This window comes from Oryctolagus cuniculus, chromosome 13 (assembly GCF_964237555.1).
Source record: "Oryctolagus cuniculus chromosome 13, mOryCun1.1, whole genome shotgun sequence".
NCBI classification, from domain to species: Eukaryota; Metazoa; Chordata; class Mammalia; order Lagomorpha; family Leporidae; genus Oryctolagus; species Oryctolagus cuniculus.
The window spans coordinates 103,502,461-103,523,467 of record NC_091444.1 but is presented as its reverse complement, the minus strand read 5'-3'; the positions used below and the strand labels follow the sequence as shown (position 1 = coordinate 103,523,467).

General features: G+C 46.0%; 1 protein-coding gene across 1 annotated transcript in view; it reads left to right on the top strand.

Annotated features, from left to right (window-relative positions):
• Positions 1 to 21,007, top strand: part of APBB1IP (amyloid beta precursor protein binding family B member 1 interacting protein) — a 102,744-nt gene that overhangs the window by 66,383 nt on the left and 15,354 nt on the right. The window contains exons 6-9 of the mRNA XM_051820970.2: positions 2,702 to 2,861; positions 5,120 to 5,241; positions 17,057 to 17,143; positions 19,073 to 19,216. Coding sequence (XP_051676930.2) covers positions 2,702 to 2,861; positions 5,120 to 5,241; positions 17,057 to 17,143; positions 19,073 to 19,216 — 513 coding nt within the window. The remainder of the gene's footprint in view (positions 1 to 2,701; positions 2,862 to 5,119; positions 5,242 to 17,056; positions 17,144 to 19,072; positions 19,217 to 21,007) is intronic.

The window sequence follows — 21,007 nt, the reverse complement described above, 5'->3', positions numbered from 1 at the left end:
ACTAGAAACAGAATCAGGCCCTTCCTTTCAAGTTGTGTATGTGTTTATTTTAAAGTTCTGTAACCCAAGAGAGTAAGTCTATTTGTGAATCCTATTATAGAAGCAAAAATATAAATGATTTAGGGTTGGGATATTTTTTACTTAACAGCTTGCAAAAGAAAAATAAAAAGAAATGATTAAGACTATAAAATCTTTACTGTCATGGATTAGAAAGGTGATGTTTTTTCATTCTCAAATCATTTTGCCCCATATCATAGAATATAAATATGAAAGTACTTAGCTTGCTAAACCGTATCACATAACTGTGAATTAGCACTATTTTGGGCTGCTCTAAAGCTAACAGTTTGCAAATGTGGAAACTAGAAAGAATAGTAAATATGATTTCTCCTTGTTGAAAGTCATCAGCCTTCTCTTGGTTTTGTTGTTTTCTAAGTTTAATGATTGTGGACATTCATAAATATGTGTGGATTAAATCTAGTTGGCACATTCTAGAAAAAAAAAACTTCTCATCATTTTGAAATTATGTGGTTTAGTGTTGTTCTCTCTTGCTCGTTCTCTGTAAAAACAAAAGAAAATGCCACCATGTTTTATTTTCTCAAGAATTTCTAAGCAAGAAGGCAATGTGGTCAACCGTTACCATTTTTCCCAGCTGGGAGATTTGTTTGTCAAGCCCTCATGTGGATTGTGTTTCTGAAGTAACAGAACCCCCGACAGCAATGGTTCTCAGCAGAAAGCAGCCAGCGTGCCCTCCGCAGAGAGCACATCGCGGGCCAGGCTGCCCTTGGAGGATTTTCTGTTTTCCCTACAGCCCTGCAGGCCTCACTTTGGAGGCCAGACAGATGCCTCTTTGACACCGTGGTACTTGAGCCTGTCCTTTTAAATCCATCAAAAGACACTTGTAGGAAAACCTTCCAACCACAGACTTCTGGACTACAGATTTTCAAGGTGAAAAAGTACAGTTGTCCACAATATCTATGAGGGATATTGGTTCCCAGACCCCATCAGATGCCAAAATCCACAGATGCTCAAGTCCCTAATATAAAATAGTGCCGTGTTTGCATAGGACCTGTGGCACCCTCCTGTACACTTCAAGTCATCTCTGGATTAATTCCAAGACCCATCATGGTGTAAATGTTTTGTAACAGTCATTCTATTGGATCCTTTAGCAAATAACGACAAGAGGAGAAATTGTCCATACATGTTCATAAATTGAACTTGATTTCCCCAAATATGCTTGATCTAGGGATACATGGTGCAGAGGGCTGACTGTATTCTTTAGGGAAGTGTGGAATAAGAGTCTAATTCAAAAGTCTCTAGAGGAGAAAGTCGTTTCTACTGCCCTGTTGTCTCCATTTTGATTCTTGGGGATGTGGCTTTGGGAAGAGAAGGAGCTGTGTGGTGACCTGCTCCTCGCTCCGATGTCTTCGCAGTAACTCCGGTCTGTTAGCTACGGAGTGCTGCCAAGGACAGGGGCAGGAGGAGTGAACGGAAGGGGCAGTTTCCCAGCTGTGCAGAAGCTGAGCCTGCCTTTTGGAGAAGACATTCCAGTCTATCTACTCACTTTGTCAAGAAGAATGAGTCTCATTGCTAAGTAGCCCAGGGCCAGCCCTCAGAAAACACACGACAAATACACAGGAGGGACCCTGGCAGCCTACTTCACACATTCATTCTGTTCCCTTAGGTCAAGGTCAAGGTCACTCTGTAGGACCAGAGTGTTAGTAATTTCCACAGGAGGCCTAGAAAAAGTCCCTAGTATGATGTGTCTTCGTGGAATATCAGTAAATTCTACTCCCACCAAACTTCCAGATTTGGAATGAGGTAATTACCAACTTGACCGTAAATTAAATTCTGCTAAAAGTAGATTAGATTGGTCATCTGCCTGCCTGCCTCCTGGCTGTTGGTCTCTATTCATTTCGCTGAATCCATCTCTGGTCTCCAACGTGCTGTACTGTGAACCTGGTTCTCAGTAAGATCACTCAGTGACAACGCAGCCACAGTGCAGCCATGCGCCTTCAGAGAATTGATGGTAGGTGAACCAAGGACCTGGTGTTTTGTGCTCTTGGGTTGTGTGACATGAGACGCAACTCCTGCTAAGCAAAAGAGAAGAAGGTATATTCAAGATACAAGCCTGGTTGAGTCAAGTCCCAGCTACTCCCCAGTCCAGTTCCCTGATAATGCACCTGGGAAAGCAGCAGAAGATGGCTCAAGTACTTGGGCTCCTGCAACAGATGGAGTTTCAGGCTCCTGGCTTTGGCCTGGCCCAGCCCTGACTACTACAGCCATTTGGGGAGTGAATCAGCAGATGGCAGATTTCTTTCTCTATATATTTAACTCTGCTTTTCAAAGAAATACGTAAATCTAAAAAAAAAAAAAAAAAAAAGTGTGGTTTTAAGTCAAGAAAAAAGTCAGCTCTTATTCAATTCTGCCTGCTGGTGTCTCCCCAGCCAGAATGCAAAGTCTCTGAATGCATGCACCAGCACTTGGTTTATTGTCTGTCTTCGGGCTTTGTGAATTGGTTTCTCTACCTCTGTATTCCTGGCAGCTAAAACAAGTGTCAGGCGTAAGAGTGAGTTTATAATGAGTGAGTTCACGGGACACATTCTTCAACTTGCAGACACCGTAGCGACTTGAACCCCTTGCTCTTGGTGGCCTTCTCCAGTTACTGAAATCCGCTGACTCCCTGTGCCTCTGTCCCCCTCAGCTGGTGGTCAAGGTGCACATGAATGACAACAGCACCAAGTCACTGATGGTGGATGAGCGGCAGCTGGCCCGCGATGTTCTGGACAACCTTTTTGAGAAAACTCATTGTGACTGCAGCGTGGACTGGTGTCTGTATGAAATATACCCGGAGCTACAGATCGGTGAGTCCCATCCCCAGCAGTGGGCTGGACTCCAGACTCCGTGCAGCTTTGCTTTACGATGACTTTGCTCTCTTTTCAAGAAGAGTTTGGGTCCAGGCATTCATGACGCCCCATCCACTCTTCCCTTATGGGAGGTGTCTTGCTTGCCTCTTCGTTTCTTTGTGGTGAAGCATGTGGGAATGGGGCAGGTGGCCAGACCTTGGGGAATGTAAACATCATTATTGCCACTTGTTTTTATTGCACGCTCAGCAAGCTGTGTGGATTGTGGGAAAGCCCTGGTGTCAGCTCACATCACCTTAGAGGTGGCTCCCCTACACCGTGGTGTGACTGCTGCGGACTCACACCTGTGCTCACCTCCCCTTCTCCCATCCTCGCTTGCCTTCCATGAGACAAAGTGCAAGAGGGAGGTCGAGCCCCAGAGAGCAAAAGATACGTTTGTAGAAATGAATGAGGTCCAACATCTTTTAAAAAGCAACTAAAGGAATATTCTGAACGCTCCATTACTTCTCATTCTTTTTTAAATAATTTAAATATTCATTTTATTTAGGAGGCAGAGAGACAAAGACAGAGAGAGATCTTCCATCTGCTGGTTCACACCCCAAATAGCCAGGGGGTGGGCCAAGAGCCCAGAACTCAACACAGGTCTCTCAGGTGTGCAGCAAGGTCCCAAATATTTGAGCCATAGCCTGCTGTCTCTCAGGGTGTAGGTTAGCAGGAAACTGGAATTGGAAGCAGAGGCAGAGGCCAGCACCGTGGCTCAATAGGCTAATCCTCCGCCTTGCGGCGCCAGCACTCCAGGTTCTAGTCCCGGTCGGGGCGCCGGATTCTGTCCCGGTTGCCCCTCTTCCAGGCCAGTTCTCTGCTGTGGCCCGGGAAGGCAGTGGAGGATGGCCCAAGTGATTGGGCCCTGCATCCCATGGGAGACCAAAAAACAAACAAACAAACAACCATGGAAGCAGAGCCAGGACTTCAACCCAGGTATCCCAAGCAACATCTTAACCACGGGGCCAGTGCTATGGCACAGCAGGTTAATGCCCTGACCTGAAGCGCCAGCATCCCATATGGGTGCCAGTTTTAGTCCTGGCTGCTCCTCTTCCTATCTAGCCCTCTGCTATGGCCTAGGAGAGCAGTAGAAGATGACCCAAGTTCTTGGGCCCCTGCACCCACATGGGAGACCCAGAAGAAGCTCCTGGCTCCTGGCTTTGGATCAGCACAGCTCAGGCCATTGCAGCCATCTGGGGAGTGAACCAGCGGATGGAAGACTTCTCTCTCTGTCTCTACCTCTCTCTGAAACTCCATATTTCACATAAATAAAAATAAATCTTTAAAAAAAATCTTAACCACTGGGCCAAACACTTGCCCAATACTTTTTATTCTTAATAGCACTCACAGGACAGTTGCCTTCCAGAACAACTGGCTGGAAGACAGAATTTGCTGTTTTAGCAGCTGTAGGTGAATTTCTTTTCTTGAGGAAATGATCTATACTAAGACAGCCCCTTTGACTTTTCCTCAATTTTATGAATCAAGAAGAGAAAAGAAAGCCATCCTTTAAGTTTTGTCTGGGTATCCACACATTGCTTATTGAGAATTTCAGCAAGTGATGTCTTAGAGTTCACACTGTGAATCTCACAATTTCATTCAAAGTATTTAGCCAGTCATTGCCACACTGTACTCCTCATGGAAACAACAGTGGCCTGGTGGCTTCCACTTGCCACTATTTACAGTAAAATATACCAGCAGAAAATAAGCGAGAAAAGTGGGTGTTCAGCCTAGTGGTATAGCACTAGGTATACTAGCCTGTATACCACGTTGGAGCACCTGGCTATAAGGAACACAGTGGTGATGGCTCAGGTAATAGGGTCCCTCACACCCACACTGGAGAACTGGATTGAGTTCCTGCCTCCTGGCTTTAGGGCAGCCCAATCCTGACCATTGTAAGCATTTGGGGAATGAGCAAGTGCATGGGAGTTCTTTCTCTCTCTCTCTCTCTCCCTCTCAGATTTCAAGAAAAAGTGTAATAGCTGAGGATTTTCACTGGATTATAGTGTTTTCAGTCATTTTTAATGGAGGATAAATTGAGGATGACACTGAAAGTTAAAACACAAGGATGTCACAGCGTGACATCATGTGAGAATTAAGAATTTTAGAGACCCTAATGAAAATTGTGAAGCATCGTGTTTCACACAACGAGAGCTTGTTTCTTAGTTGGAAAGCTTATTGTCTCGGACCTAAAAGAATATGTTTTCCTGTTTCACCAGAGAGGTTTTTTGAAGACCACGAAAATGTTGTTGAAGTCCTATCAGATTGGACAAGAGACACAGAAAATAAAGTACTGTTTTTGGAGAAAGAGGAAAAATATGCCGTATTTAAAAACCCCCAGGTAAGATGACTTGGATGTTGTTAGACCATACAAAGTGTGATGGGTTTCTTAATGTCTTCTGTGTACTGACCACAATATTTATTATCACAAACTCAACTCCTGAGCCATGTGTGAACGAAGAGCCCTTTGAAAGACTCGAAGAGAAAAGAATCTGCTTTGTTTCTTTTAGTTCGGAATGCAAGCATATTTTTCTGGCACCTGTCCCTGTTTCTGTTGGTTCCGTGAGTCCCGTAGACCCAGATGCACTGCTCATTACTGGTGCTTCCTGTCCTGAAGCTGCTCTTCTCTTTGGTGTTCTTATTTGGTGCCTACAGATGCTAGGCTCCCTAAAGAAAGCACCCGGGAAGTGTTCGCTTTATTGTGTTTCCCTCCTACAATCAGCCCACACACATAAAAGGCATTATTCTTTGTGTGTGGTGTATGGGTCTACCTGGTGTGTGTGCATGTGGTATGTGTGTATGTGGTGTTTATGTACATGCACACGTGTGGGAGTGTAGGTAGGTGGATATAGGGTGTATGTGGTATGCTTCCCTCACGTCAGGTGCCCAAGGACGTCACCGAGCCGTCTCGCCCTTTCCCGTTGTGGCCTCAAGCTCCTGTAACTGTAGGAGTCATTAGACTAGAATATTAGGATGGAAGGCATCCTCAGGGTTATCCTGACACCTTTCCGTTTTATAGGTATGAAAACCAACTTCTGGATCTCCAGGGACAGAATTGGTAGACTCCATATCAGCTTCCCATGGGAAAATGCTCTCCCTTGTACTGTGCTATTGTCCAAGTTCTTCCCTAGGTTACACAGTGGCCAACTGACAACAAAATAACTAAATAATATTGGTTGTGATAAATATCAAACACTGCGAGTACAACATTCTCACCCTAAAGCTACTTTCAAGACCCTGCCTTAATATCTGTGTTAGTGAGGGAACCATCGGAACTACCGTGACAAAGACATTCTCTACATCAGTGTGTCATGCAGGCTGCACGCTGAGTTCTCTCGCACATACAGGTCAGACAGAGGCAGGGAGGTTTTCATAGCAAGGTTCTGCCATCGGCCAAGGCAGCTTTGTCATGTGACTTCTCTCCAGCCAACAGACAGGGAAAGAGAGCCAGGGGAAGACACAACCAGACTTCCGCTGACATGTGACGTGGTGACACTGAGCTATGAGAGCAGCTGAGAAATCCAGTGTCTGCCTGAACAGCTGAGACATTCAGTACTGCCTCTTTGTAAAGTCCTCCAGGAGGCGCCTCTCACACTGTATCTACAGCAACGTTGCCCAGGAGCAAAAAGCAAGAGGAGAAAGGGGAGGGTGGGTAATAGTGGGCATTAGCAGTTTCCCACAATGTCTGATGAATTGGTGCACACATCACAGCTGTGCAATCCTTGGGATTTTTACCAAGTAAATAGAGCCATGACACCACCCCCGTAGGAGCAGGGGCAGGGAACTTACTTTCTGCCAAGGGCCATTTGTATATTGATAACATCATTCGCAGGCCATACGAAATTATCAGCTTGAAAATAAGCCTGCTATGTATTTATTGAATTTCGAGTCCTGCTTGCATTGCCTTGGCAGGGCCAGACAAATGATCTCAGGGGCCTCGTATGGCTGTGGGTGGAGTGTTCCCCACCCCTGCCTTAGAGCATCAACAGAGCTCCTGCAGGCTCATTGACGCCCCCTCCTGGTCACTACTCCCTCTTACAGAGGTCTTCACTATTCCCCTGTCTTTTGTTCACTTTATACAAGCTTTATACCTGCATTTGTTCATTTTATACAAAATGCAATGAGATGATAGTACTCTTTCGTGTTTAGCTTTCTTACACCTTTCATCTCTGTTGCCTCTAGCAGGAGTTGGTTCTCTTTCATTGCCAAATGGAATCTTTCATGCTCTTTCATTTAGGATTTTGTTGTGTGACTCTGCCAAAATACATTCATCCATTATGCTGTTGCTAGACACTTGACTTGCTTCAGTTGGGGGCGTTAGCAGGTACTGTAGTTGGGAATGTCCTGTACATGTCTTCTGTTGAACATCTGTAGACATGTCTTGTACAAATACACATATGAGTTCCATTGCTGGATCATAGATTATGCATATGTGTAGCATTAGAAGAGTCCACCACGAAGTCTTCCAGGAAGATTCTATGACATGGCCTCCCATTAGCATTGTGTGAGAATTCCTGCAGTTCCAAGTCCTTGGCAGCCCCTGGGGTTGCCAGCGTGTCAGCCATTTTGTGTTGTGTAACGGTACCCCCTGTGGTATTAAGTTGAATTTTCCTGAGCCAGTGGTACAAGTTCCTTTCCAAGTGTGTGTCATCCATTTGTCCACTTTTGCTCAAGTCCTTGGCCTCAGCTCTCACCTTGGGCTAAGCATCTACAAATGCCCTAAGGAAATGTAGCTCTCAGAAGGTCTGCCACCTCGTTGTGGTTCCCTCCTGTTTTTTTCCTTTTCACATTTATTCTTATTTTTAACTAAAACATACAGATTGTGTGTATTTATGGGAGTACCATGTGCGGTCTCTATACATGTGTGCATTGTATAATGTTCAGATCAGGTAAACATACCTTTCTTTTCAAACATTTATCAGTTCTTCATAGTGAAAACATTCAAAACGCCTTCTTCTAGCTTTTTATCTTGGGGATGATGCATGGTACCTTATCATTTCCTGTAGTTCAGTGGAAACCCAGAACTTCTTTGTTATCTGACTGTGACTTGGCACCGTTAATCGGTCTTTCGCCCACCCTCCTTCCCCGCTACTCTCCTCAGCCTTTGGTAATCGCCATTCAACTCTCGACTTCTGTAAGGTCCACGCTCTCAGATCCCACGCAGGAGGTCATGTGGCGCTTGTCTTTCTGTGGCTGGCTTCCTCCATTTAACATAATGGCCTCCTGTTGTTGCAGGTGACAAGATTCCATTCTTTTTTTTTATTTTTTGTTTAAATTTTTTTATTTTTTGACAGGCAGAGTGGACAGTGAGAGAGAGAGACAGAGAGAAAGGTCTTCCTTTGCCGTTGGTTCACCCTCCAATGGCCGCCGCGGCTGGCGCGCTGCAGCCGGTGCACTGCGCTGATCCGAAGGCAGGAGCCAGGTGCTTCTCCTAGTCTCCCATGGGGTGCAGGGCCCAAAAACTTGGGCCATCCTCCACTGCACTCCCGGGCCACAGCAGAGGGCTGGCCTGGAAGAGGGGCAACCGGGACAGAATCCGGCGCCCCGACCAGGACTAGAACCCGGTGTGCCGGTGCCGCAGGCGGAGGATAGCCTAGTGAGCCGGCCAAGATTCCATCCTTTTTACGGCGGGGTAGCATTCCATTGTGCCCATGTACCACGTTTTCTTCTTCTGTTCATCAGCAGCTGATGGACGTTCGGGCTATTCCTTGTCTTAGCGATTGTTTACTTAGACCCCCGTGTCACAGTAAACACAGGGGTGCAGATGTCTTTGACAGATTTCATTTTCTCAGGATGTAGTGGGGTTGCTGGATCATGTGGCAGTTCTATTTTTAGTTTCCTTCAGGAGTCTCCATACTGTTTTCCACCATGCCTGTGCTAATTTACATTCCCACCAGTAGCATGCAAGGATTCCCTTTTTTCCACATCCTTGCTGACTCTCTTGGATCTTTTCCCCGTGAGTCCTGCCTGCCCCAGCAGTTCTCCCAAGCCCTCATGCAGAGTTTTTTAATCCAGCTTGTCTAGCTGTTTGGGTGGTGCTTTCCCCTACTGCAAGCTGCTACCATAGTGAGTAGAAATCCTCCTAAGGAATGCTTTAGTCTGGGGCCGGCACCCGTGGTGCAGTAGGTTAATCCTCCACCTGCGGCGCCGGCATCCCATATGGGCACTGGGTTCTAGTCCTGGCTGCTCCTTTTCCAATCCAGCTCTCTGCTGTGGTCTGGGAAAGCAGTGGAAGATGGCCCAAGAAGAAGCACCTGGCTCCTGGCTTTGGATCGGCGCAGCTTCAGCCATCGTGGCCATGTGGGGAGTGAAACAACAGAAGGAATGCTTTAGTCTATTATGTTCTTCAAAACCAAGTAGGGTGGCGGCGCCACGGCTCACTTGGCTAATCCTCCGCCTGCAGCGCCGGCACCCCGGGTTCTAGTCCCGGTCGGGGCACCGGATTCTGTCCCGGTTGCCCCTCTTCCAGGCCAGCTCTCTGCTGTGGTCAGGGAGTGCAGTGGAGGATGGCCCAAGTGCTTGGGCCCTGCACCTCCTGGCTTCGGATCAGCGCGGTGCGCCGGCTGCAGCACGCCGGCCGTGGCGGCCATTGGAGGGTGAACCAACGGCAAAGGAAGACCTTTCTCTCTCTGTCTCTCTCTCTCACTGTCCACTCTGCCTGTCAAAAAATAAGTAAATAAATAAAAAATAAAAAACCAAGTAGGAGAGATTGTGGCACGGTGGTTAAGATGCCACTAGGGACTTCCGCATCCCATAGCTGAGTGCCTGGGTTCAGGTCCCGACTCCACTTCACTTTCCAGCTCCCTGCTAATGCAGACCCTGGGAGGCAGCAGTGATGGCTCTGGTAGCTGGCTCCCTGCCACCCATGTGGGAGACTCAGATGTAGTGCCAGGCTCCAGGCCTAGCCCTAGCTGTTAAAGACATTTGGGGAATAAACCAGTGGATGAAAGGTCATTCTCTGTTGCTTTTTTCTCTTTTCTGCCTATCAGACAAAATTAAAATAACAAAAATTTTCAAGACACAGGTAGGTAGATTCTTTTAATCTCCAATCAAATTTAAAGACCACAGTTGAAGTGGAGGCATGATTGAAATGGATGGTTTTAAGTATTTACATTTTCTCAGTGTTTGGCTAAATAATCTCTTCTGATCAGTGCACTGCATGGATCGTGGGTGCAGTGTGGCTCCCACTAGGGTAACAGAAGTGAACTGTGACCATTCTCATACTGATGCCTTGGCTCCTAAGAGGGAGGCATTAAAATTTTTGAATTGCTTGAAATCTGTGACAGTCCTGTACTTTGATAGGTTTTTAAAAAACCATCAGCCTTATTGTTATGCTAAGTATAGAACAAAAAATAAGAAGTCTTTGAGGAGAGCAGTTTAAGAGAAGGCGTTTTCGGTGAGCACAGCCTGGAACTTCCTTTGTTTAGCCACCTTAGATTCTTATCTTCAATCACTGTTCATTCCGAAGTACGGATATATCCTGCATTTCATTGAAGTTGGTAAAAATTCTGTTAAAGTGTAGTTGCCAATGTAATGAGCCTCCCACTTGAGTCATCACGGCGGCTCCCCAGGGAACTAAATGAGTGGAAGAAATGCTGAAGAACACTGGAGGGCGTCGCTACCTCCAGTAGACAGCAGGAGGAGAGTGAGGGGAAGGAAGGGAATTGGGAAATCAGGGTCAGATTTGAGAAGTGCTCGGTAGCCGAGCCATAAATTCACACATTTCCCATAAGCATTTTCTACAGCAGGGCAATAATTTATCCATAAATGTCGTTAGAGATCCACCTCTGGGTTTTTCCTTGGGATCTTTCCCTTAGCTGTTGAGCTTGTGGGGATCTCTCCATTGCTGAGGTACCCGCATCCAGCCTGGGTTCAGGCTCCGAGGGATTTACAAAGGGGGAAAGTAACGGACTGGATGGTGTCCCTGTCAGTGTGCCCTCAAACTGCCCCTGTGTCCAGGGATTTTTCTTCTTGATTGCGACGTGAAACTGATAGGAACTGACACCTCATTTCCTACAGTGTCAAACCTAGCAACTTACTCTCATCAAGTTTGTAACAGAGGTTACTTGTTATCAATACAGAGAAAATAAAATGATGATCCATGAGAAGAGAGAAATTGCTAGAAACACTAAGCAAGCACTTCTATGGTCCTAACACATACTCTGTGCTAAGCTAGGAGCTTTGTGTATATTATCTTCCGTCTTAAGCTATAAGGGTCAAGAATGGTGATTATTATTTCTCTTTTACAAATGAGGAAGGTAGGGGCAAAGACAGGTGTTGGTTTGATTTACGGCTTCCATTGCAGACATGGATGAACAGTGCCCATAGTCTGATTCTTGCAGTCAAAGCTCTCTAGATCCAGAATGCTCTGGAATCACAGAATTCCTTTGACTAGGCAAATGGCATACTGGCATCAGGACAGTCCCACCAATGCCATCTGTTGAGTCTGAGAAGTCACTAAACAGGTTCAGTTTCTACACAATGAGAAGATACTGATCCCAGAAGGCCCAAATCCAAATAACCCCAAGCTTTCTGTATAGAAATGCCTGCAAAGGCCTGACCAGCTTACCACCCTGGACAACCAGGCGCTAAGAACCATATTACCTTGCAAAGTAAATAACGTCCTCTATGCTGTTAGGAAAGAGGGGTACATGTTCCCATAGAGACAGGGGTGCCTACTCCCACAGATCCCACAGTATAGTTCCCCAGAATGCTTGAGAGCCCACATCTGCATTTCACCTTGGAACCTGCATTCACAACTTCAAAGCCAGTCTGCTCCTTCTTCGCCTACCCACAGCCAATGGATTAACATTTATTTGCAGCTTGACTGGGAAAGCACTTATCTTGTCCAGAGTATCAATTCACCTGGAAAATTACTAAATTATACAGAACCATACAAAATTTCGTTCTTAAACTCTCAGTACTGAAATCTTCAACACTCAAGAGGAGCCTTTTACAAATTCCTTCTCTCTGGGGGCAGAATTGGGGAAGAAGCAATGATTGCAAAGGGGGATGTTAAGCTCAGAAATCAGAAACAGGATTTGGGGGGTGTTAGCAGTGTGCATATACAGGCAGAATTACAAAGTGTAATTCCACTGACGACTGGGAAAGTGGCTTTGCACACCTGTGTCTCAAGGTCACCTGCTGACTGTGTGACTTCGGTGTGCTGACAGCCCTGAAATTCAGCTTCTCCTTTTGTTGAATTGTGATGCCACTGCACTTCCTGTCTCAAAGGATCATATCCAACCTGAAAACCACTTGATACATTGTGAAGTTTTGTCTAAATGTGAGGAGCTGGATCTCAGCTGGAATTCAGCAGTCATCTATAATAGAGTCATCTGTAATAAATTTATGGCACAAAACCAAGTTCTGCAAATCTGTGGCCCAAAAGTTGCATAATTAAGAAGGAATTCTAGTAGGATGACTAGTCTGTGCTTTGGGAGGTAGAAACAGATCACGCCATTTTAAAATAAGGAAAAATAAAGTATCAACTAATGAAGCCTTTGGTCATCTTAAAGTAATTTATCAGCTTTTCTTAACAGACACATAAAAAGTACACATATTTATGGGTGCCAGGTGACTTTTTGATCTTTGTATACATTGTACAATAACCGGCCAGAGTAAAGACGTCTGTCTCCTCCAACATTTAACATCTCTTTGATGAGCTATTATCAAAAAGACAAAAGATATCTGCTGACAAGGAGGTGGAGAAGAGGGAACCCTTGCACACTGTTGGTGGGAATGTAAGTTAGTACAATATGGAAAACAGCGTAGAAGTTTCTCAAAAAAGTAAAATTAGAAACACCATATGATACAGCAACCCCACTACTGGCCACTTACCCACCAGAAATGAAATCAGTCTATAGAAGAAATACCTGCACTCCCCTGGTTATCAGCTTTTTGTGTCAGTCACTGTTTTAGCTTCACTCCCAGGAGGCAGAAGCCACATCAGAGTCTGACTCTTGAGCCTTGGTGAGGGTCCAAGACCCTCGGTGGTTCTGCACAGCCACCTCTGACATCTGAGCCCACAGACTGCTATCTTTGAGCCAGACACTGTCACTGTGGATCTTTGGTCACAAGAGTAAATATGGCTCTAATTGTGATTTTTTTTTTTTCTGAACGGTCATTGGAGGATTCATAGGTATTTCCAGGAGATTGGAAGAATGGCCAGGCCTCCCTAGGACAGCAGTGGGGACCATACCATCACTTCACATAAGTACACGGAGGCTTATTTACATCTGATTGATTGCAGGAACAAAAGATGGATGCTCCCTATCAATTCTACTCCTATATTTCATTTTTGTGTTAAGTACTCTGCAGACAAAAATGTCGAGAAAACCCTTGTTCACATCAGTAAGTGGAACGCCATGCAGGTCTTTAACACCTTCCAGGTTCCAAATTAAAAGTTACAGAAGGCCCAGAGATGATGCTTTCCGGCCGCTGTCAAGATCATTCGGTATTTTCCCTTGTGTTGAAAGCAAAGCGTTACTCTAGACTTCCAAAATGGTTGGCCTTGAACCTTCCGGTTTCTGGGCACCAGTGTTTCCACCGTCGGTTGAGGGCCTCTGAGCTGTCCAACGGGGCAGTATGGCTCTGCCTTGCTGTGAGGGGCTTTGCCTTCTCCAGCCCGGAAGGCTGACTGTGAAAGGCAGAGCTGGAGGTTGAGAATGTGGAAATCGAGGCCTGCATATCCTTGGAGAGGTCTCCCGCACGGTTTCACAGTTCACTGGAACACAGGTTTTCAGGATCCCTGCCCTTGTCCTGCCACAACATGGACGTGGGCAGATTTTATTTATAGCCAGAGAAAAGGACAAGTGTGGCAGACAGAAAACGGTTGTGATTGGTTGCAGCTGGTGTCGGTCTTATTGGAACATGATTTGTGATTGGCTGAGACTCAGGTACTTATTGCCAGAGTAACTTACACCCTGTGTACACATCAGGTTAGGCTATCGTCCACTGTGTGGAAGAGAAACCCTCAGGCCAGACTTAAGAGAGTGACAAAATTATTTGCCTTTTAAAGAAACTCTTGCCAGAAAGCAGCGTCATAGAGTGGCTGAGAGTAAGGGCCCTAAAATCAGACAAGGGTCAGAGGCCTGGCTCTGTCACTTACCAGCTGTGGGTCCTTGGACAAATTATTCAGTTTCAACAAGTTTTACTTTCTTGTCTGAAAAAAATGAGATAATTTATTCTAAACATGTGTTGCGAGAATTAAGGGCCATCATCCATTCAGTGTTCTTAATCATTGTGGGTAAAAATGGTACCATTAAATTATTATTGTTTGTTGTCGCTGCTCTTTGCTCCAGCAGCGTGGAATCCTGCAGAGGACAGAGGACTCACCTCTGGGCACGGCCACCCATAACACGCATGCCCAACTGAAGGCTCACATACCATCTAGTTGTGTACTTAAACTTACAAGCCAAGTTCACAAGCAGCTACATAAAATGTGTTCTAGCCCACCTTCATAGAGCTGCCTTCAGAATGACTTGGAGGTTTGAATTCAGAGTTCTTAGATTCTTCAGTTCTGGGCAGGAAGGTGGTGGTGTGGTACCCACAGCCTCCATGTATGCATCCTTTCTGCACCACAGGACCCTGGCTGATGCACGGTGGATGAACACTGTAGCCCAAAAGTGCTCCATACACCCCACAGTCCCCTGCGAACGGCTACCTCTTAGACACCCCTCTGGCCAGGGGTGCCCACACCAGTGATACCTCCATGCTCAGGAGGGTGGCACAGGGCAGTCTCAAGCAGGGAACCCCAAGACCCTGGGTTTTCAGACTGTGGGCTGAAGGTGGGGGTGGGGTGGGAGATGGGGACGGGGTCTTTGGCTCCAGGCAGGCATGTCTCTTTGTTCAAACTGACTTGTCACTGTCACCTTGCAAATAGCAGAGTGGCTAGGTGAGGATCGGAGCAGGGACCCTCAAGAGAGTAGGATGAGGGCAGGGATGTCGGGGCTCAAAATGCAACTCCCTAAAGTGTGGCAACTCGGAATACTAAGTACTTGGCAATGACAATGAGGAGGGCCTTGGAAGCAACAGGTTGTCTCTGACCTTCTCTCTCCCCAAAGTCACTAAAACTAGAATTCTTCTCCCCAAAGCAAGCCAGCAAATCTCATAAGGGCTCTCACCGGCCCTCCCCCTTCCCCAAAAAATTTTCCTATAACAGACGTCACGCCCTATACCTGGGGAAGGATTCTGAGCAAACCGGCCTGGCTGAGCCCTGCCCCACAACCAGTGTGTCCCCATTAGATAGATCAGACCCTTTTCTGTCCAATCCCGGGTCCCCGCACATACCTACTTCTTTGACAAGACTTAGCGTAACAATACGGTTTTGCCTGGGTCTTTGGGTTGTCATTTGTGAAGACTCCTGTGTTAGCTAAACCTCTGTTAAATAAGGCTCCAAGTTTCAGTGAGACTGGGAATAAGTTTGAGTGACCTACTGTGTGCTGCATGGTGACCCCACTTAATAATAATGTCTCATATATTTCAAAATTTCTAAATCAGATTCTTAACATACTCATCCCCCAAAAAGATAAATTGGTGAGCTGATGCCTGTGTTGATTAGCTTTGTTGAACTTTCTGTAATATACACATAGATCAAACATCACATTGTACCCCATAAATACACATAATTATTATTTGTCCACTAATTAATTATATTTTTAAATATTTATTTATTTGAAAGGCAGAGTTACAGAGAGGCAGAGACAGAGAGAGAGAGAGGTCTTCCATCCACTGTTCACTCCCCAAATGGCCACAAGGGCCAAGGCTGGGCCAGGCTGAAGCCCAGAGCCAGGAGTTTCATCCAGGTCTCCCACATAGGTGGCAGAGACTCAGAGACTCAGGTCATCTTCTGCTGTCTTCCCAGGCACATTAGCAGAATAGCCAAGACTAGAACCAGCACTCTGATAGGGGATATGGGCTAAACCCACTATGCCACAACACCCACTCCCATTTCTCTATTTAAGTTAGCAAATCACCATTTTTATGCATTCCATTTCTATAACATACCCTAATTCTGTACACATTATTTACCTACAGTTTGTTTGCTAACTTTCTGTCCAGGATATTTGTATATCGGAGTTCAATGTGCATAAAAAAAAATCATTCAGGAAATCTATTGGAAGGCACATTTCCAGGCCTCTCCCCAGAGATTCTGGTTCCGTAGGTTAGGATTCCAGAAACACACATTTTATAGAACATCAGGACATTGCGGAGCGCACACTCGGAGAAACAGTCCTACACTGTGAAAGACAATTGTGTCTGGATTCCGGAGGGTCCCTGGCCACGGTGCTCCTGAGGCCCATTCTCCACTTTTAACATATTCTTGGTTTTCTAGAACGCTGCATTTGCACGTGAAATCCTCAATTTTCCCGGGGACAGTTGTTGTCTGTGACACACGTTCTGCCTCTGCGGGCACCTCAGCTGTCCTGGTGGTGTAAGAATGTAAGAATTAGTGCTTGGGTGCCGCTGGTCTTTTAGACGCTCACATAGTTAGCTTTCAGCCGTCTCATCAATGCCATGTAACAGGTATGATACCTGTCTGATACCTGATGACTACAAACTGTGCTTTGACCCTGTGGCTCAGTCAGGAAGGTTTTCCAGCTGTCTTTTCGCTCCCCTTCCTTGAGGCTGGCTCCCTTTCCAGCAATGTCATTCACTCCTGTGTGGTCTTAGAAGTTGCCAAGTATCAGAGCTTGTGTTGTGATGGACCCATGCAGTGTCCATCACAGCGGCATTGTTGACAAAAATCCAGGTTTCAGGTTTCCCTTTAAGAGCCAGAGTCTCCCGTCCACAGGGGCTCCGGCTGTCCCGGATGTGGGTGCTGGCGCCATCTGCACTCCGCTCATAGCCCCTTCCAGCCCGTGAGTGTCTCCCAGATTCTAGCATCGGACCCAGATGCTCTACTCCAGGGAATCCAGCAGTTCAGGCTGCCAGTGTTGTCTGTTTCCTCACGGGCTGTGCATTGTGGGAGGAAGGAGACGTGTAACTCCTGCCCTGGTGATGCGTTTGCAAGGCCCTGTCGGGTGACCGATGCCGTACCCACCCCTGTGTCCTGTGTCCTGTGGGTCCCTCTCTCCTACAAGATCACGAGTCCCTTGAGGTGTCTAGCGTGATAATGAACATGTCCTGATCTGATCTTTAACTTTTTTTTTTAGAATTTCTACCTGAATAACAAAGGGAAAAATGCAGGCAAGGAGAGCAATGAGAAAATGAATGCCAAGAACAAGGAGTCCTTACTCGAGGTGAGCTTGGCTTGCAGAGTGAGCACACTAGGATGTTTGCTGTGTCTGTTTTTAGATTATTTGCTTTGCAGAGCAATAGGAAATTCAGGATCGTGCACTAAAATGTCAACTCGAGGTTCCAAAATCGAATTATCACTAAATTATAGCTATTTACATTATTTGACTGTTTTACCAGTTGTAAAAAATATGACTTCCGACAACATATTTTGCTTTTCACAAAATTGGATTAAGAATTCCTTTTTTATTTTTTTATTTATTTTATTTTTTTTGACAGGCAGAGTGGACAGTGAGAGAGAAAGACAGAGAGAAAGGTCTTCCTTTTTTCCGTTGGTTCACTCCCCAATGGCCGCCGCGGCTGGCGCGCTGCGGCCGGCACACCGTGCGGATCCGAAGGCAGGAGCCAGGTGCTTCCTCCTGGTCTCTCATGCGGGTGCAGGGTCCAAGCACTTGGGCTATCCTCCACTGCACTCCTGGGCCACAGCAGAGAGCTGGCCTGGAAGAGGAGCAACCAGGACAGAATTGGGCGCCCTGATCGGGACTAGAACCCCAGGTGCCGGCGCTGCAGGCAGAGGATTAGCCTAGTGAGCCGCGGCGCCAGCCTCCTTTTTTAATTTTTTAAAAATTGTTTTTGGGGTCAGCATCGTGTCATAGCAGGCAAAGCTCCTGCCTGCAAGGACAGCATCCTATATGGGCACTGGTTCGAGTCCTGGCTGCTCCTCTTCCAATCCAGCTCTCTGCTATGACCTGGGAAAGCAGTAGATGATGGCGCAAGTCCTTGGGCCCCTGTACCCGCATGGGAGACCCAGAGGAGGCTCCTGGCTCCTGGCTTTGGATTGGCGTGGCTCCGGCCGTTGCGGCCATCTGGGGAGTGAACCAGCGGGTGGAAGACCTCTCTCTCTCTACCTCTCTCTGTAACTCTGTCTTTCAAATAAATAAACAAATATTAAAAAAAAAAAAAGGAGTTAGATCAGCAGCAGTGGAGCAGCCAGGTCCTGAACTGGTGTCTATACAGGATGTTGGTGTCACAGGCATCAGCTTGTACCCACTTTACCACAAAGCTGGTCCCCACAAAGAGTGTTTATATGGCATTTACATTGTATTAGGTATTGTGAGTGATCTAGAGAGGAGTTAAAGTATATGGGGAGCAGTATGGGTTCTGTGAAAATACCATGCCACTTCATAGCAGGGACTTAAATAGCCAAGGACGTTGGTAACCACGTGAGATCCAGAAACTGCTCCCCATGGATACCGAGGGTCAACTACAGTGGTCATTTTACTTAGGAAGAATAATCATTTTTCTCATTTCCTATTTGTAATAACAGCAGTGCCCATTTCTAAGTGATTGCTTTTATAAACCATGTTTATATACACTCACAATGTACCTGGTGAAAATGGGTTGTTTCTCATCTCTCTGCTTTCACAAGTAAGGAGACTGCTGGGTCACGGCCCATGGGCCTAGAGCTCAATGGTCAAGAACGCGGGGAGCTAACCCAGGAGCCAGAACTCTATTATTTTTATTGATTTGTGTTTTTTGAGAAGCTGAGAGACCGAGAGCTCCTATTCACTGGTTCACTCCCCAGCTGCCCACAACAGCCAGAGCTGGACTGGGTCTGGTTGAAGCTAAAAACCCGGAACTCAGACCAGGCCCCTATAGTGTCTCAAACCAGACACTCCAGGATGGGATGTGGCTGTCTCAACCTCCAGGCCAAACACCCTCCCCACAGAGCATGGCCCTGCACTCCCGTGTTACTCTTCCTCCTCTCTGACAAATGCCATAGAGTACAAACATGTGCATCCCATGAGAGTTGCAGGCAAAACTGACTTTCTGTCTAAAGGCTAATTTGTAAGTTTATGGGAGTGTGGACAAGAGTGTGTGTTGTGCCAGCTTTCCTTTCCCTGTGTTTAACCTCAACGGCATGTCAATTTCAGGAAAGCTTCTGTGGCACGTCCATCATTGTACCTGAACTTGAAGGAGCTCTGTATCTGAAAGAAGACGGAAAGAAATCCTGGAAACGGCGCTATTTCCTCTTACGGGCTTCTGGAATTTACTATGTCCCAAAGGGAAAGACGAAGGTCAGAATTCACACACACAAAACCAGAAAAGCACTGTGGCTACCAGTCATTTAGGGGCACATTTCCCTGGCCTCTCTGTGGCTGTGAGATCTGTGGTGCTGTAACATTTACACAAGGACATGTCCTATGGGACAGAACTGCTGCAGTCCTTTGGGCTCTGTCCATTGCTCTCTCGTGAAGGTTAAAGAATTTTATCCCCCAAAACTCCTCAGTCTCTTGTGCCGCGCTCACCTCAGTACTGCTTCTTAGACCTGGCTCACGGAAGTGTTAGAAGTCTTGAGAAGATCTTGGTTGAGATTTCTAGCCCTTACGCTCGCAGCATTTAAATTGCTCTCTGAGGTACACCAAGCATTTCCCCGTCTCATTTAGCAAAGTATTTTAGACACCATTTCACTTTAACTTGGTGATTTGAGATGACGGCCTCAAATCGACACACATAGAATGAGTTGTTCTTCTCTAAGAAGTCATTTGAGTTCTCATTCTCACCGCTGACGCCCTCTAAGACCCTGCTTAAAGGGTTAGGGCACTTCCGTCTGTGGTCCTCCTGCGAAAAGCTGGGGGATAGAGTCGGATCTCGTGTCTGGATCTGGGGTGGACCAAAGCATTTTTCCTTCACTTCTGAATCCAGGGCACCACCAAATGGCATATTGATGGATTGCAGGCTGCCTCTGAAATGGCCTAACCTGCCTTCCCAGACAGCTGACGTCACGGTGGCCGGCCAGGTCCGGTGTCCCTGTGGGAAGGCACAGCGCTCCATGAGCAACGCGTGGCCCCCGGCAGCCCCAGCTCTGCTCCTCCTGGGGCACCAGCATCTTAGCCGGGTCTCAGTCTAGAACTGATGTGTTCCCATCTGTGCCGTCTTCCAGGCCCACACCAGGGACCTAACAGTTGATCGACAGATAATTCATTTTGCTTTCGAAATCTTATGTCTTTAGAATTTCAGTGCGGATCTAGACATAAACCTATGGCAAGGAGCACACTGACTAAAAATTAGAAGTGTTCACAATAGAATTAGATAAGAATGCTTTCTCCCACTGCTACCATTAACATTAGGAAGGAGGAGCTAACCAATAAATCGAAGAAAAGAATCAGAAGTGTAAGTATTAGTGAAGAAGAGGTAAAAACGCTCAAATTCACAGTTCATATAAATGTCTACCTTACAATATAAGACAAGACAAGAGAAGAAAACTAAGAAGACCAAAAAAAATATATAATAAGTATTCTCCTTTACCCAAACAAAACAAACTGAAATACAATGCAAAAGAATCCATGCATGGTAGAAACAAAAAAATGCAAAATGTCTAGCAATAAACTTAAGAAATGTTCAAGACCCATACACCACAGGATATATAAGATTGTTACTATATTTATTATAATTTATTACATTATTATAATTTAATAAAGAAAATGAAGCAGAACTGGATAGATGGAAATGTATCACATGGCTGGATGAAAAGATATTAATTCTCCCCAAATTTTTCTGTAAGTTCCATGCAACCCCTATTGAAATTTCAACAGGATTTTTTTTACTTGAGGCTCACAGACTAATTCTAACATTCACCAGAAAGAGACAATGCACCAAAGAAGACAGTCCCTCCTTCCAAAAAATTGTGAAGACCATTGAAATAGACCTCTGCCTCCCAGAAGTCAAACCTGTAAATAAAAACAGTACAGGTAGAGACAGACAGACCAGCACACAGCCACGTAATGGAAGGGAAGCTACAGTTGGCATTTTATGGTGATGGGGAAAGCGGCAGGCAACACACAGCACTAAAATGACTGTACATACAC